At 41.1% G+C, this 17,033-nt stretch overlaps 1 protein-coding gene and 1 long non-coding RNA gene across 3 annotated transcripts; one reads left to right on the top strand and one right to left on the bottom strand.

Moving 5' to 3' along the window:
• Nucleotides 1-318: 318 nt before the first annotated feature.
• On the bottom strand, nucleotides 319-12,752 carry SKP1 (S-phase kinase associated protein 1). 2 transcript variants are annotated; one of them, XM_081185701.1, is made up of 6 exons: nucleotides 12,600-12,752; nucleotides 8,732-8,828; nucleotides 5,164-5,237; nucleotides 3,066-3,209; nucleotides 1,198-1,338; nucleotides 319-742 (listed from the first exon to the last, which is right to left on the bottom strand). In XM_081185701.1, the coding sequence occupies exons 2-6, from the start codon at nucleotides 8,826-8,828 to the stop codon at nucleotides 707-709; spliced, it is 492 nt and encodes a 163-aa protein (XP_081041827.1). In that variant the 5' UTR covers nucleotides 12,600-12,752; the 3' UTR covers nucleotides 319-706. The 2 variants fall into 2 exon arrangements, with proteins under 2 accessions (XP_081041827.1, XP_081041828.1); XM_081185702.1 differs by lacking the exon at nucleotides 12,600-12,752 and adding an exon at nucleotides 12,326-12,500.
• Nucleotides 12,753-12,901: 149 nt separating this feature from the next.
• Nucleotides 12,902-13,648, top strand: LOC308582503. The gene is made up of 2 exons (XR_014005712.1): nucleotides 12,902-13,393; nucleotides 13,449-13,648. It is a non-coding gene; the product is annotated as an uncharacterized lncRNA (long non-coding RNA).
• Nucleotides 13,649-17,033: the final 3,385 nt, after the last annotated feature.

The raw sequence follows: 17,033 nt of genomic DNA, 5'->3' as shown, positions 1-17,033 counted from the left end.
TTGATCACACAGTGGGATTTAATCTGCTAGTTCGGGGGACTAAGCAACTAAACTGTGATTTCCAGAAAGAAGCATGATCTTTGTTATCTGCCAAAAATGGGCTTAACTGTCTACCTCTAACTGCCTAAATCAGTTCTACATTACGCCTCTAGAGAACTGACCCTTAGCTAACAAAACCAACATGGTTTGTGGCAGTTGTCACCTGTCCCCAACAAAGAAAGGTGTAGAACTGAAGAAACAATTACTGCAACAGGGTTTTCAAGACTTCCCGTTGTTCTAAGAAGCCATTAGGATGTGAATGAAAACAGGCTTCATTAATTCTGTTTCAGAAAACTTTTGCAATTGATTTTATTTACAGTGCCAGAGGTTGCTGAATTTCTGACATCCTATATATTTTAAATGATACAGTGACACATTTAAAAGCATGGAAAGGCTAGCTTGCGGTGCGAATTGCCATACGGAGTCCACACTTAGTTTAGTTTTATTGGTATCAGAGGAAAAGTATGGGGACATTGGATTACACTGGTAGAAACTCAGCCAAAAGGATTTAAATCTATATTCAAATATTACACATGCAAAGAGAACACCACCCTACAAGAACAACTTCATTTGCTGCTGCATTTGTCTAATATTAACAGTTATAAACAGAGCAGTGCAACTGGTATTTGGAACGATCCTTACAGTGTCAGTTGTCAGGCACAAGACTTCACTTTTCTTCACACCACTGGTTTTCTTTGCGTACCTAAAAATCAAGACAGCTTTTATTACATTACTTAAGGATTCTGAAAGTGTGCAAAGCAAAGGAAATGGTACTCATGTCTGAAACCAAGGGAATGGTATTTATTTTCTATTGAGGCTATTTCCATACAGGCTTATCAGGCATGTGGGCAGGAGGAGCACCATACAAAAGTGTGAAGGAAAACTTACATGCATGGCATGTCTCTCATATGGCACCTCTTAGCTTCACATAACAAGCTTTGAGCAAGTACTTTATCTTTGTGAGGATCATTATGACAAAGACCCAGAATCCTAAGTGAGACTACAATAATTGGGATAGAATGTCACACAGAGTCCAGCACCAGTGATTTGTTGCTCAACCGATGAGATCATGTATCTTCAAAGGACTAAGAAAAAATGAGTAGTACAGATCCTGTTTTATGCAGAGCAACTAAATCCAAGGTAGAAACTATGGCATACCTGGGCTTCTTCTTCTTCAGTGAAGTCATTCTTGATATTGAAGGTCTTGCGGATTTCTTCTGGTGTTTTTCCCTTAATCATATTTGCAACTGTCTTGCACGTCACATCAAGTAAGCCTTTGATATCTAAGTAGTTTGCAGCCTTTAGGGGAAAAAGACCAATTTAATGTCTTGTGCTCAATGCAATACCACCAAAATATACTATACCAGCAGGTTTTCATTTATATAAAGTAACAGCCAATAACAAAGACATTTCCTATTTCATTGTAATTTACTTATTTGCATGATATTATAGTAAGATGTCTGGTTTTTTGTTTTTTGTTTAATCAAGATAACTTTATTGATACTTTTTTGTTTAGCATTTACAAGGACCATCAATTAAGCCAGGCGGGGGACCCCAGGTGCTGAACTGTTATCAATTAAAACTCTATCTTGCCCTTCCACTCAAGGAGCCTAGGGAGGCAAATAATAAAACAGCAAAATGATACAATTTTAAGAAATTAAAAATATATCAAACATCTTAAGAACAGTCACATATCACAGCTATTAATTTCAAGGTTGCCGCAAATTGTCTTTCAGCTATCAAATGCCCAGGTGAACATAAATGTTTTTAAATTCCTCTTGAATATTAATAATGAGGAAGAAACAATTCACCAAGGAGGGCATTGAAGAACAGTTACCAAGAAGGCCGCCACAGGTCAGTGCTCATCTAGCAGCAGCAACATGTCAATCATAAGGTTCAAGATGGTTGATACTGGGGAGATGCATTTTTAGCTACTTGAGTCCCAATCAGATTCAGATTAGGGCCTTCTAAGCCAGCCTGTCACCTTGAATTGGGCTTGGTAGCTCACTGGCAGTCAGTGCATTGTTTTCTAGACCAGAGACACACCGTCCCATCAGGATGTCCCATTCATAACTTCAATCACTCTAGACTACTGACCGCATTGGCCTGGAAATGTGGGAGGCATAGTCCAACAACATCTGAAGGGTCTCAAGTTCCCCGCCTCTGAATTAAGCATTTTCAGAACACATGGTCATTTAGTTATGGAGAATGCATCTATAATACACCAAATCTAAACATTTATGCCATAGCAGTCAGCTAGTTTACTTTGTCAGCTAGTTTACTTTGAAAGGCCCTAGGAGCAAGAAAACAGAGTCCTACTCATACAAGTATTGTCATAGATGCCACTTCATTTCATTTATGGATTCAGCAACAAAAATTTGGCCGTGTCCTTTAGTTGCAGGCGTCTAGTTTACATGTATGCTTGAAGTAATGTTCACTTGCTGAAGTGCGACTTTATTATGCATGCAGGACCAAAATAAAGGTTTCCCCTGAAGATCAAACCCAGGCAGGCTTATAGAGGGAGATAGCCTGGACACAAGCTTTATTGGGCTTTATAGGTCATAATGAGCACTTTGAAATGTGCCCAGAAACAAACCAGTAGTCAGTGGAACTGTTGACATAAGGAATTTCTGTTCTTCCTGTAACCAGCTCTGGTCAGCATTCTGAACTGCAGAAGTTTCGAAAAACTGTGCAATGGCACACCCACAGAAAGCTTGATATAAATGGGATGTAACTAAGTTATGGATCACAGTGGGCTTTTTCAGCAAAGGTCTTACTACTTAGGCAGGTTGAAACTTCATCTTGCTGAAGAGTTGTTCACCTTTCCCTTACCCACTCAGCAATTCCTCCCACCTGGCTACTCTTATAAGCCAGGAAGGACAAGGACCCAGCAAACACATGGTGGCTCTCACTTCTCCAAAACAAAACGTATTAGAAATTTCTATAATACCATATAATATTCCATTGATCTACAAAGTTCATTACAACAACACCTGGCACCACCTGAATATACAAAACCAACCTACCAGGATAAGTTCAAAGAGAGTTCCTTGGTCTACTTTAAGAAATTCTTGGTCCCACACAGGGATGTCATCTGTTCGTTTCTCTTTGTTTTCATCATCCTCAGGGGGAGGTGGGTCATCTTTATGGTGGGTGCACCACTGGATCACCTTAAGGAATTAGAGTAAAGTAGCTTATGAAAGATCTTCATACTTGTTTATTTAGTCTAAAATAAATATTTGCTCTTAAAACTTCAAGCAAATTAGTTTTATCAGTGCTCAGAGATCTTTTTGCACAGCCACTACTTAATACAATAACACAGAACTGTTAAAACATTCTTCTTTTCTGGAAATTTTACTAATTTAAACTAAACATCCTGCCATTTTTAAGCATACCACCAGCTGCTCATAATTATCTCAATACAAACCTTTCGGGGGGAAGAACTGACAGTAGCATAATCTCAAAACACAGTCTGCAAATGCTGTAAACAAGATTTCACACACTTAATACTGAACTGCTTTCTCACATTTCAATCTTGTGATGCCAATTAAGTACTTTCAAACTGACAGAACTACTGTAAAGATTAAGTGGGAAGAAGCAACAAATAAGTCAAACAGAATGAAAATTTGAGAAGACTGGCTCACAAATGCTGCCTTATCTGAAACCAGTTAAATCCTAAAACATTTATACATGCTTAAAGAGTCAATATCATAATGCTGTTATACAAATCTATGATGCAACCTCATCTGGAACATTGTGTACAGTTCTAGTCACCTCACCTCAAAAAAAAAGGGTACTGTCGAGCTGGAAATGGTTCAAAAAAAGGCAAACAAAATTATGAAGGGGCTGGATTAACTCCCCTATGAGGAAAGGTTGGAACTTGTGTGGCTTTTTAGTTTAGAGAAAAGGTTAGGTAAAGGGAGGGGAGACATGACAGACATGGTATGGAGAAAGTGGGCAGGGAAAAGTTTTTCTCTCTCATATTACTAGTAATAGGGGCAATTCAGTGAAGCTGTATGCTTGAAGATCCGGACCAGACAAAATAAAGTACAGTGGTACCTTGGTTTAAGAACAGCTTAGTTTATGAACAACTTGGATTAAGAATGCTGCAAATCCAGAAGTAGGTGTTTTGGTTTGTGAACTTTGCCTTGGAAGCAGAACATGTTTCGCTTTCTGTTGTGCGTGTTCCATTTGTAAATTGAGTCCCCCCCACTGCTATGGGAAAGCACGCCTTGGTTTAAGAACACTTTGGTTTAAGAACGGACGTCCGGAACGGATTAAGTTCGTAAACCAAGGTACCACTATATATATTTACACAGCACACAGTTATGCTACACAATTCACCTTCACAATATGAAGTGATAGCTAGCAATTTGAAAGGCTTTTAAAACAGGATTTGACAAATTAAATGTATGATAAGGCCACAATGGCTATTTTCTACCTCCACTGTCAGAGATAGTATGCCTCTGAATAAAATTTGCATGGAATCACAAATAAGCACTGTTGTACTCGGGTCCTGTCTGGGCATCTGGCTGGCTACTGTTGAGAACCAGATGTTGAACTATGCAGGCCACTGGCCTGATCCAGCAGAGCTCTAATATTCAAAACTGCACAGGAAACTCTACCCAGAAGAAGCAGAGGCTTCCTGCTTCAGGCTTTGCCCTCCAAAATGTGGTATGTAGTATAACTGAGTAAAAGACAGGTAACAGAGGGGGTGGGATCAGCAAGAATTGCCCTTCTTCCTCCCTCCATGCAACTGGAATTATATGAGGTTGCTCACACAGAACTTATAAATAATGCAAATATAGACTCTATCATGTATAGGGAAGACGGCAACAAGTAAGGCTGCTTAGAATGACACAGAAATGTAAAATGAACAGTTAAACCACATATAGCAACTAAAAGGTTGTGTGTATGCTCCATAAAACTACTGTAATAAAAATGGATGCGCTACCTGAATGTAGTATTATATTATCCCAAATAAAAATATAACTTAATTTTCCCAGTACTGGATATACTTCTCACAATAGAAGAACCATTTTCAGAAAAGATGGCTATACTGCATACAACAAGGTTGAGTCTGAAAGCTCATGTTACCAAAACAAAAATCATGTTCAACATTACCTTTTTTAATATAGCTGCATTAACGTTTGGAAGAGGGACAGGATCATCATCCCCTTCATCATCCATTCCCAAATCTGAAAATAGAAAAAAAGACAATTTACATAGCCAGAACCCCTACATTTCTTAAAGGGCACCTTCTACTGCAATATAGGTACATTCAGATCCTGTTCTTTACTAAAATATACTCTTTTCCAACATGTAGCTTATGCAAAATGCACAGGCTACACAGTGCAAATTATTAATAAATTGATTCTATTTGTATTCAAGACTGATTTTGTTAGAAGTAATGCTAGCCATATTGCCTAACTCCTGCTCAAGGGAGGACATATTCCTAGCTGAAGTATTAAAACAGATGGTCAGGCCATCTAATCTTTTCTTGAAGATTTCCAAGAAATTAATATTCACACTCTCTCTAAGCAACTGATGGAAATGCTGACTTACTTGACTAGTAATTTGAGAGACCTGCAGCTGATATTTTGGCTGGTAAATTCCCCATAGTCTGATCATATGCATATATGAAGCAAGCATTCTAGTTCAATGTGCACAGAACTGCAGTCTTAAGTTGTTTACCTTTGCCACTATCTTGTGTTTTGTCTGGTAGGGAAAGGAAGAACCTTGTCTTCTATTCTACTTCCTCACTCATGGAATTCACACAGTCCTCAGCCAATAAGCCATTTTGTCTATTGCTGCTGCAGCAGCCATGTTGACAGACGTTGCTACCTTAGCAAGAAACAGTGGGTTTACGAAGGTCCTTCGCAGTTGACACTAACAGACCAACTGGTGAACATGAACTTCTGCTTCTTCGACTCCCAGGCAGAAAGAGTCAATGTATGTGTATAATACCAATAAATGCATCAACCTGTACCCACAACACAGAAGTAAATCCACATGGAAGGACTCCATGGAACTTACTTACAAGAATGTATATCATCAGACTGTAAAAAAAAATATATGTTCCTCTGTTCTGATCTGCCTCTCCTTCCCCAGCTCCTAGCACACATGGACTGTGTGAAGATTCACCACCACAAGGATAACATACTGCATAAACTGTAAGGAGCCCCAAGGATTCCATTTGGTCTAGTTTCTGATTCACAACCTAAGGCCCTGATCCTAAGCACTCCAACCACAAAAAGACTGATTTTCCCCAGGCAAATCAGCACTCGTACAAATAGCCCTTTAAGCCCTTCCTCCATGTTCACTCCCCTTTCATAACATAAAATGAGCTGTGCACAAAAGAAGAACCTCAGCCTTCTGTTGCTCTTTCCATTTGTGCATAGTAGCCAATACAGAAGTACCTCTTAAAGCTCTTATCTATACCAATGAACCCAATACTGTACTTCATTCAGAGTATGGGCCCTCCCCCCCCACCCCCATTAACAGTTTCCACTTCAGGAAATATGGCATGGCCTTTGGTAAAATCAGAGCTGCTGTTTAGCTTGTGAAGTACTTTTATCAATGCATAATTGCCATATTAGAACTTAACAGAGAACTGACTGCTAGGAAGTAAATAATTTTTTTTAAAGTTTTCCAAGATGCTTGTAATTATCTAAACACGTCTCAAAACTCACATCAACATGGATACACATGCAGCATCTTTATGCTCTACTGAGTCAAACCAAACATTTTTAAGCACATGGAGCAATGGCTGACACAATGTCCCAATCATGATTAATGCAATCTAAAATCTAGAAGATAATCACATGAGCATGATCTTGGGGGGGGGGGAGCCCACATGTTCAATTTTGTGGTAACTTCAGATAGCAGGTCATAAGCATTTGGTTAGATTAAGAGCTTAAGAAGTAATAGATCAATGTGAACCACTGATTATTAAAAGACAGATGTTAAGCTGCGCCATTACTTGATGGATTTATCTGTTTTACAGCAACTGTGTACTGCCCTAAAATAGCAGCAAAAATAACAAGGCATTAATGTTGGTACAGCAGTGCCAACTCAGGGGCTCAGGGGCTTTCAAGAACACTTTAGAAATTTTTTAACACATTTCCTATGTTTTTTAGTTACCCTATTACCAAGATTATCCGGCCAACACCAGCTCTTTCCCCCTTATGAGTCACAAAAAACCACCAGTTAAGTGGAATGCATCTCTTGAAAACTATGTTGAAATAGCAAGATGCTCAGGTCTTACTAGCATATTCTGATATGTACCTTTGTATGGGCTAACATACCTAGCAGCAATGAGGAAATATAAAAATACAAATTCTATATGAAAAATACCAAAAACTCAGAAATAAAAACAGAGCTACAAGAAAATATTGGGAAACAGTCCGTAAGACTGTTGATTCCGTTTCAAAGGATTATAAACATTCACTTTACATAAAGGCCATATGGTTAAGTTCCATGGCTCCCTTTTAATTTGCTGGCAGTCAGAATTAAGCTTTCATCCTGCAAAATTTAATTGCTTCCAGCTCACAATTCTAGCTACCCACTCAAATATATACTATCACTTTACAAAGCCTCAGCCATAACAGGAACAGGCACGGTGAACATCCACTACGTCCTAAACAAAAGCTTTGTTATTAAGTGTTGAAAAATATGCCATGCTGAGCTTTGAAATACCTCCAAGATACACTCCTGCGTACATATACAGTTCCAGTCCTGGCTAAAAACATGATCCTCCTCAAGCTCTATCAGGACAGTTTTAATGTCTCGTATTCCTATAACTGTTTTTCCATTCCTTTGAAGATCCGCTCCCTAGTTCAATCAATCTAATTTGACATAGAAGATTGCCTCTGAACGATTAGTAAGGTTTAATTGCATATTTTACTGCATGTGGGAATCCCTTTAAGAATTTAGCTGAAACATACGTCACCCATCTTCATAACAGCTTTTGAACCAATGCATAAACAGAAGTCTGCATTCAAAAGCTCTGTTTAGAAGTTGAAGAATCCAACCAAATGGCCACATTTGCTTCGAGTGCCCTGAAGGTGGAAGGTAAGTGACTGCCGTTTCATGGTAGCCATGACTAATGTGGTAGCCTGCGAACAGCTCTTTTACTTCAAAATCGTACAAGAAACTGCTCAGACTTTAAAGCCATTGCACTTTTACTCTTCAGTGACCCACCACAGAAATCAAGAGACGGACTTTCCTATCATCTGTATAATAGCAAGGAAATGAGGAAACTGTCTATTATCTTCAGAAAGACAAAAGGAGTGAGTGAAGGGTGTGAGAGAGAAGGGAGCTGTGCACCTGCATGTGTGGTAAGTGAATGTGCTCTGAGTGGGGGCTGTTATATGCAGTGAAAGTCTGTGTGCATAGGGAGGTGCTGTATGTATTCATATTGGTCACACCCACCTCCAGCATGAAACCCCCGAGGGACTTTCTATATAGCACTTGTGGGAAAAGAAAAAAAGTGTTAGTTGCACTCATGTGCACAATGCACAGTGGCTGGAATATTGTATGGCCTAAATAGATTTACCTTTATGTATCTCAAGATTTCCAGGTATGATTCCCATAGTTACTTCATGTTAAGCTAAGAATTAATCTATTCCTGGTATGCAGCAACCATCTTCAGACCACTATTCCAAGTTACATATCTTCATACTTCCCTTACCTTCCAACATTGTCTTGATGGTTACAGACTGCTTTGCAATTTCAACGTCAACCTCAAATATTTCTCCATCAGAACTCTGCAGTTTAATTGAAGGCATCTATGGTGGAAAAATATAGTTAATGTTAGCTACATTTTAAATAATAAAAAGCTACAAAATTATTTTTATGCTGCAAAGGGCAGATCTTTGAATGAGGTGGTATACAAATTTAATAATAAAATAATTTGTTTATAGGACAGTTTTGTTACACAGTGCATCTTCTACTGAAAAATAAGATTACACGGAAAGGGAAATAAATTTTGTCTCTGTATGGGAGCTGACCAGAAGTAATGGATTGCTAAGATCACCACACACATTAACGGCTATAAAGAAATTTGAACTGGTTGCAGCTCACCTTTTGCCCTTGCAGTAGATCAACATTTGGTTTTTAAAAAATGTCTTCTCAGTTGCCAGAATATGCAATACTAAGTAGGTGATTTAATCAAGTATTGAAAGTATCGTTTAATCGGGATCTCAAGTTACATTTGGATAGAAAGTGCAGTATGAAATTGCTTTCATTGAACCTGACCTGTTTGTACACCACTTTTATTTTTTAAAATACATGTTCAGTCACAAATTTGGAGAACTGCTTGCGTACCTCACCAAAACTTGAATCTCAGCCAGTGTCCTCCTGACTTCTGTTATCTCTAGACTATGTTCTAGGCAAGTTTCCAACATATGATGCTGCACTTTCAAACAACTGCTTAATGCATTTTTGCTTTTAGCACCCAGTGGAAAGAGAAAGCTTTCATTTTTATAACGAAGTGAAAACTGCAAAGTTGCTAGATACCAAGTAACCGCGTTCACAAAAAGTCACCATGTTTTAACCTTTCTGACTTTCAAATTGACTTCTGGAAAAACCCAGTTGCAAGAATCACAGGCTATTATTTTTACTACCGTATTTTTCGTCCCATAGGACACTCCGTCCCATAGGACGCACCTAGTTTTGGGGGGGGGAATAAAGGGAAATTTTCCCCTTTATTTCCCCCCCAAAAGCAGGTCGGGGAAACCGAACCCAGTCGAGGAACAGTGGGATGGCGGCGCAGCGCCTCCCTGCTGTCCCCCAAGCTTGTGGGGCTGGCCGATGTCTGCCTGGCGCGAGGGGCGCTCTGTTTCAGGGCGCCCCACCCACCGGGCGGCAGGCTGCTATCCGCAGCGTGGGGAGCCCTGCGGGGAACTCCTGCAGGGCTCCCCACGCTGCGGATGTCTGTCCGGCACGCGGGGCGCTCTGCTTCAGGGCGCCCCGCCCACCGGGCGGCAGGCTGCTATCCGCAGCGTGGGGAGCCCTGCGGGTAACTCCCGCAGGGCTGCGTAGGCTGCATAGGTGTTCCCGAAGCGCCGGGCGCTCTGCTTTCAGGGCGCCCGTCGCTCCGGGAAGCAGGCTGCTATCTGTAGCCTAGACATCCCTGCGGGACCTCCCGCAGGGCTGCCTAGGCTGCGGATGTATTCCTGAAGCCTGGAGAGCGAGAGGGGTCGGTGCACACCGACCCCTCTCGCTCTCCAAGCTTCAGCGAAAGCCTGCATTCGCCCCATAGGACGCACCCAGAATTCCCCTTCATTTTTGGAGGGGGAAAAGTGCGTCCTATAGGGCGAAAAATACGGTATGCAGCATCAGAAATATCATTAACAGTATTTTGTTGACAAATTACTGGAAATAAACTCTATCCCCAAAGTACAGTAAGTTGTGCGTTTACCAGCTAGGTAAGCACATTTTTAAAGAACCTCACCACCCTTTAGTAGCCACTTCTTGTAAAATCTCTCACAGAAAGCTGACTCATAGATATTGATATAGCAAGCAAATCCAGTTTTAGAATTGGACTCTGGGGAAAGAACGGCAGACAAGATTTCCTTCATCTCATACAATTGCATTGGTGCACAGTGCGTTTTTTCCTTGAGGGAGGCTAATAGTCCACAGATCCAAAATCTGCTCCATACAGCATTAACCTCCCATTCTATAGGTTTACTGTACCTTCTCAGTACTGCTGATCTTGGCAGCAATCAACTTAGCCACTGCATAACATTGAGTACATGCCAAGTGCATCACAAACTGAAATTAAATGGCACACAATCTTTTCCAGCTGCTTATCTTCCATAGTTTATTACCAGAATATTAAGATACCTTCATCAGATTTTGAGTTCCAAAATATGAACATTAGGGTCTTGTGCTTCTTTTAAATGTAAATGTGTCACATACAAACACACTAAGCAATTTAATGACAGAAAACAAGAGTATACACTTTTGCAACACTATGTATGCCTGAAGAAAATATATATTTAAAAGATAACCCTTCAAAAAACTTTTTAGGCTAGGCCAAGCTAAGTTTTAATTTCAAGATCAATGTATGCATATATACACAGTGAATCATGTTACAGGAAGCTGCATCATCAATTTGGTTTGACTACTACTACCAAGTCTATTTTCTAATGTGCCCTTTTAGCTGCTCTAGTTTATTAGAAACATTTTTTTAAAGAATGACAGTATTTTGTATGGCTCTTGACTAGCAACTGACTACTGTACACTGCACAGTAAAAAAAAAAATACAGAGTAGCGGAGAATTGTTGGGGCAAACAAGCAATTTGTCATTAAGTGTTTGGTTTTATGCCATAAGACATGATATATAATTACACTATCTTTGAATAGTTGTTTTCCTTGATTTCTACCAAAATGCAAGGTTACCAAAGACACTGCATATTATTCTCTCAACTTTGTTATTCTTCCCAGTTCTCCATTTCAGCTATTTAACTATAATTCTAGTTACAATAGAGAAACCATGCAAAAACTGATTTTTGTGGCTTTGTGTACAACGGGTTGGAAAACAACTAATTTATACTGATATTTTAGTATGCGTCTGCTACAAAGTACGCAGTCAGAAGTAGTGGAGAGCAATGCCTCAGAGCTCAGACTATCACACTAAGTGCTCCCCCTGGCCTTTTCCACAGGATAACTTTGTCAAACAAAAATTCTAAAAGCTTCTCTTTACAGACTAGCAGTCTGACCCTGCATTTAACAGAAGATTCAATGGGGGGGGGGCTTTATACCTAAACGGTTGTAAACAGTGATTAATCCTAGCTAGCGGATCAGTCTACCGAAACACAATTTATGTTACTGATCATTTTTAAACTCCCAATCTCAAGGCTTTTTATTTAAAAAAGGAGTAAGAGGGAATATTGTTTATAACGCCATTACTTGTTGGTAGGGTAACCAAGCAAAACGGTGGAGCGAGTTCTACATATACAACAGACACACACACACAAAAAAAATCCCATTTCCACCCTTCTCTCGAGTACTCGCATACAGCGGAGGGGATACAAGTCTACATGGGGGGGGGGGAGAGAATAGTTCATGCCCCTACATGAACTATTCCGGAAATACAACACACGAAACCGCCTTCTTTTGTTAATGCTTTATTGTGCACGAACATTAAAAATGGGGGAGGGGGAGAGAGAAGAGGCGAAAAAGAGTGATAAAAAGAGCTTGTTTTATTGGCTTCAGAGATGTAGGACGCATAAATAAGTGCCGTGGGGGGGTGCTTGTCCCCAGGCAATTTACGGGTTACCTTCTCTTCTTCCACAGCAATCTCCAATCCCGCTGCTGGAGGAGCAGGTGGCGGAGACACCCCTTAGCAAGGAGGAGGAGGAGGAGAAGAGACCGCTCCCTTAGCAACCACCTGCAAATAAAGTCCCTCAGCCCTTCCCTCCGCTGCGGCCTTCCAATCCCGCCTGCTAACTTCTCTCCCTTTTTTCCCTTCCGCGGCTTCCTGCCTCAACTCCCCAGCGCCCCCAAACTAAGGAGCGAGGCCTAGACGCAGGCCAGGCCTAGCCCTTACTCACCGTGAGGCAGCAACAGCAGCGGCTCTCGGCCCCTCCCTCTGCGACGCCACCCAACTGAAACCAGCGAGACTACTAAAGGCGGCTCGCGGCCGTCGCGTCTTATAAGGATAAGGCGGGGCGGGGCCGAATTGAAGCGAGGGCCCCTCGGAGCTGCCTCCGCCCGCCCCCCACCCTCGCAGAGCACGGAGCTGTCTAATGCAGCGCCTGAACTAAAGCAGACCAGCAAACACAAAGGGGGCGCTCCTTCTCTATATATATATATATTATGTTGCTCTTCCCCCTCAAGGCCTGCCTGTCTCCTCTTCCAACTGGGAGAGCGAGAGAGGCAGAGAGAGCAGAGCACAAACTACCACTCCTATGTAAGAGGGGGAGGAGATGGTTAACCTACACGTCGTTTACTGCCTCTGGGGGTCCTTCAGGCAAAAGCTGAAGCTGCCTTCGTCGGGAACAATCTCATGGCAACGGCCGCCTCACAATGGCGGCGGCGCGCGTAGTCAGCGGAAGGACGTCTAGGGCGCACATTACTGCGTTTTGCGCGCGCTTGCTATTTGCCCGCCGGCTGGTGTGTTCTGAGGTGAATGAGCTCCGCCAGCTCCCTTACTCGAGCGTTTTCGACTTCATCATTCTTATTCCCCTGCATTGCGTTCGGACGTCTTGCCCTGGATGCTCCGGCAGCAAATTCACCGACCCAACCTTGGGTGTTTTTAAGTTCAGACGCTATGCCGGAGCCACACGCTCGCGTACATTGTCCCGAGAACGCGTGAGAAAGAAGTATAACGCCTCGAGCACACAAAGTGCAAGTAAGGCGACAAACCTTGAATATGAGGAGTCGAACCTGCGACCCGCCAGCTGTCTTTTGAACTCAAACCCTCGTCAGTCCCAGCCGGCATGGCCAATGGTTAGGGTCGGGTTGATGGGGAGTTTGAACCCGGCAACAATGTCTCCCAAAGATATACTTCTGAGTAAACAGGGTTACAGTACTGTATACTGAAAATCTGCAATCCCAATAAACTCAACAGGGCTTCTAAATAAAGAAGTCTATTATCCGATTCGCAGCGCTGTGTTTTACTTAAAAGCCAAGTCGCCCTAAATTTAGTTGCATAGTATACAACGAAGGCTATTTGTGCGTAAGAGTGATCCCATTTCCTTTTGGGCCAACCTACACAGCGTGGACAGTAATAAAAGTTACAAAACTACTCCACTGGTTGGGATAAAACGCATTTACCATCAGTCAGGGATCTCAAAATGTAATAGCTCTAGAACGCAAAACAGCAACAGCAGGAGGCCAAGCTCTATGTTAACCATACTTTTAAAATGTGCGATTAAGTTGACTGCTCACTTTTATTTGAAAGAAAAAGCATCCATAACAGCTTTCATGGCTTGTCATTATGTTCTGGACCAGGCTATGTTCTACCTCCACAGTTAAAGCCTGTATGCTTCTGAACACCCGCTGCTGGAAACCACTGCAAGGGAGAGCACTTTCTTGATCAGGTCCCGTTTGCTGGCATCCTATAGGTATCTCCACCACTGTGCAGACAGGATGCTGTTTAGGATACAGTAGAGCATCTATGGAGCAAGTAGTTGCCAGGGAAGGGCCAGTTTCCAGCAGGAAACATACAGCTGTGCAATCCAAAGTAAAATCACATAACAGAGAACAAGCTCTTTTAATTTGAGGACTTCCAGAAAAAAATATTTCCACATGCCACTCCCGTCTGTAAATATTATGTCCTGAACAAGCAATATTGCCTCCTGAAGCTTTGTTTTCTGAGTATTTTAAAATAAAAAAATTCCTTCCAGTAGCACCTTAAAGACCAACTAAGTTAGTTCTTGGTATGAGCTTTCTTCAGATATCTGAAGAAGTGTGCATGCACACGAAAGCTCATACCAAGAACTAACTTAGTTGGTCTTTAAGGTGCTACTGGAAGGAATTTTTTTATTTTGACTATGGCAGACCAACACGGCTACCTATCTACTACTGAGTATTTTAAAATAGGGATTTCTACAAGGACATTTTAACTCTGCTAAGGGTGAATTAAAAACACAGATCCATGTATGGACATTTAAAATTAATAAGCCTCTGCTGTTCTCAAAATTATGTAAATTGTTAGTCCAAAATGGAAGTACAGTAGTGGGCAAACTGACCACTGGGGACTGGATTTAATTCTTGATAGTTGCCATAATGGTTACTTTTAACGGCACACTGGGCAGGGAATAAATAAAAAATTATTATTCCTAGTAGTAGTAGTAGTATGCATGTCTACTACCTTGGCAAGCCCCAACCTTACCCCAAGTCTCATTTTCAAGGCATACATGTGGAAAATGCAACAAAACATTTCAATGTGGTATGCTCTTGTTCAGGCTTCTAGCCAGCCAGCTATTGGCCTCTTCCAAGAGATTCCATTCTATTCCCCACTACTATCAGTCAGCATTCTATGGCCACAGGGCAAACAGTCTTCAGTGTACTGTTTCAGGGTTGTTGTTTTTTTTGGGGGGGTTGCACTTTTGAAAACCTTGGTGTTACCTCAAGGCTGCCAATTCCTCTCTTACATGGTTATCATTTTGTCTATATAAGGATCCACAAGAGAATGAATTTGCTGTTTGTATACAGGATATTCATGGAGTTTATACACACATAACCGATTATCACATAGACAGTTTTGCATGTTTCTAACTTTCTTGTAACTAGCAGCACATTCCATATACACAGTCCTCCTTAAAACATGTCTATTGTATGTATGTACACACACAAAAAGATGACTGTAATAAAATATACCTGAAAACTTGTTGAGTCCCTTTGTGTTCAAACCTTATAGCAGCTTTAGCTGAAGCAAGCAATTAACAATAGTAAGGGCTGTTTTTCAAGGAAATCCCACTGCTTGGAATTAAGAAAATGGAGCAAGCTGCTTTTGGATAACTCGGCTCAGTGCTTTACAGCAAAATTAACATCAAATTGGTTACCTTTTAATATATGCAAGATATTTTCTTATCTACTGAAGCCACAATTCATGCTCTTTTATAGCAATCCAAGTATGCTGAGATTTATTATTATAAACCAAGTATGCTGCTATTAAATACCATGCCAAAAGTTTTTATAATAAACCTGCAGGACTGATATTTTGCAGCTGTTTTTTGGACTTCTGTTCCTTAACCATGCAATTACAGTAGTTTTGTCTTTTTACAAATAGCCTCTTTCCCATCTGCACCAAAAAAGGGGGGGAGCAGCTATGCACCTGTTGCTTGATATAATCGTGAGAATCTGAGCAGCATTTCTAATAATACTGTGGGGGTATTGTTTTTCTTACTATATTATCTATTTTTGTGATTTAAAAAAAACCTGTGTTTTTGTATTGTAAACTGCACTGTGATCCTCAGAATAAGGTATAGAAACTTAACAGCAGCAACCACCTGGAAACTCAGATGTGATAAATACAGCACAGGAACAAAGTAACAAATTGACTCTTGTTTGTGTGATTCACATGAGGCCCTGACCCCATAATCGCCACACATGGGACCTTCAGCTGACAGCTTGCCCAACCATTTTGTTCAGGACACAGGACTTCAAAATCACTGTGGGCAGTTTCAGTGGGAGAAGCCAGATGTGCTTCAAATGCAATACAATGGTACATTGGTTCTCAAACTTAATCCGTTCTGGGAGTCCGTTTGACTCCCGAAACCGTCAGAAAATTAAGGCCCAGCTTCTGATTGGCTGCAGGAGCTTCCTGCAGTCAAGCAGAAACCACATCAGATGTTCGGGTTCCAAAAAACCGGAACGCTTACTTCCGGGTTTGTGGCATTTGGGTTCCAATTTGTTCGGGAGCCAAGCCGTTCAAGAACCAAGGTACCACTGTACTGGAGTTGCTGCTCTCCCCATGTTATACTAGGATAGTCTCAGGAAGCTTCACCGTTACTCACAACTAAAGTGCAGTACTAACGTTTTAGCAATAATTTATCTTCCATCTTAGTAAAGAATGGAAACATTGTTCCCTTTGAAACCCATGTGCTGTATGGAACCCAAATTGCTCAAGTGCTTGGACTATGGTAAGATCAGGAAGTAAATTTAATCCACTGACATAGTGCAGTATTCAGTCCTCAGTATTATGAACTTGTTCCTCACCTCCACCCTCAAAGAAATGATAATTACTACAGTGCATGAAGTGCAGCTACATAGAGACAAAAGTGACTGAGGGCCATACTGAATGACACCCTGGCCTTCATTTTACAAGTTTCAATTTCTCTCTTTCCTCTTACTGGCTGCGTAACAGTAGGCATAGTCAAGGCTACTGCTATTCTTTTGCTTACAAAGTAGATTTCAACAAAATCAGTACTGAGAATATATTATGGTCATTTAAGACTGCAGTGTGATATCCAATCCTAGTCATAGAGCAGACTCATTGAAATCAATGAACTTAAGTCTACTTATTTCAATGGTTATAC

Source organism: Podarcis bocagei (assembly GCF_964188305.1).
Source record: "Podarcis bocagei genome assembly, chromosome: 2".
Taxonomy (NCBI): domain Eukaryota; kingdom Metazoa; phylum Chordata; class Lepidosauria; order Squamata; family Lacertidae; genus Podarcis; species Podarcis bocagei.
This window is presented reverse-complemented; position numbering and strand designations above follow the sequence as displayed.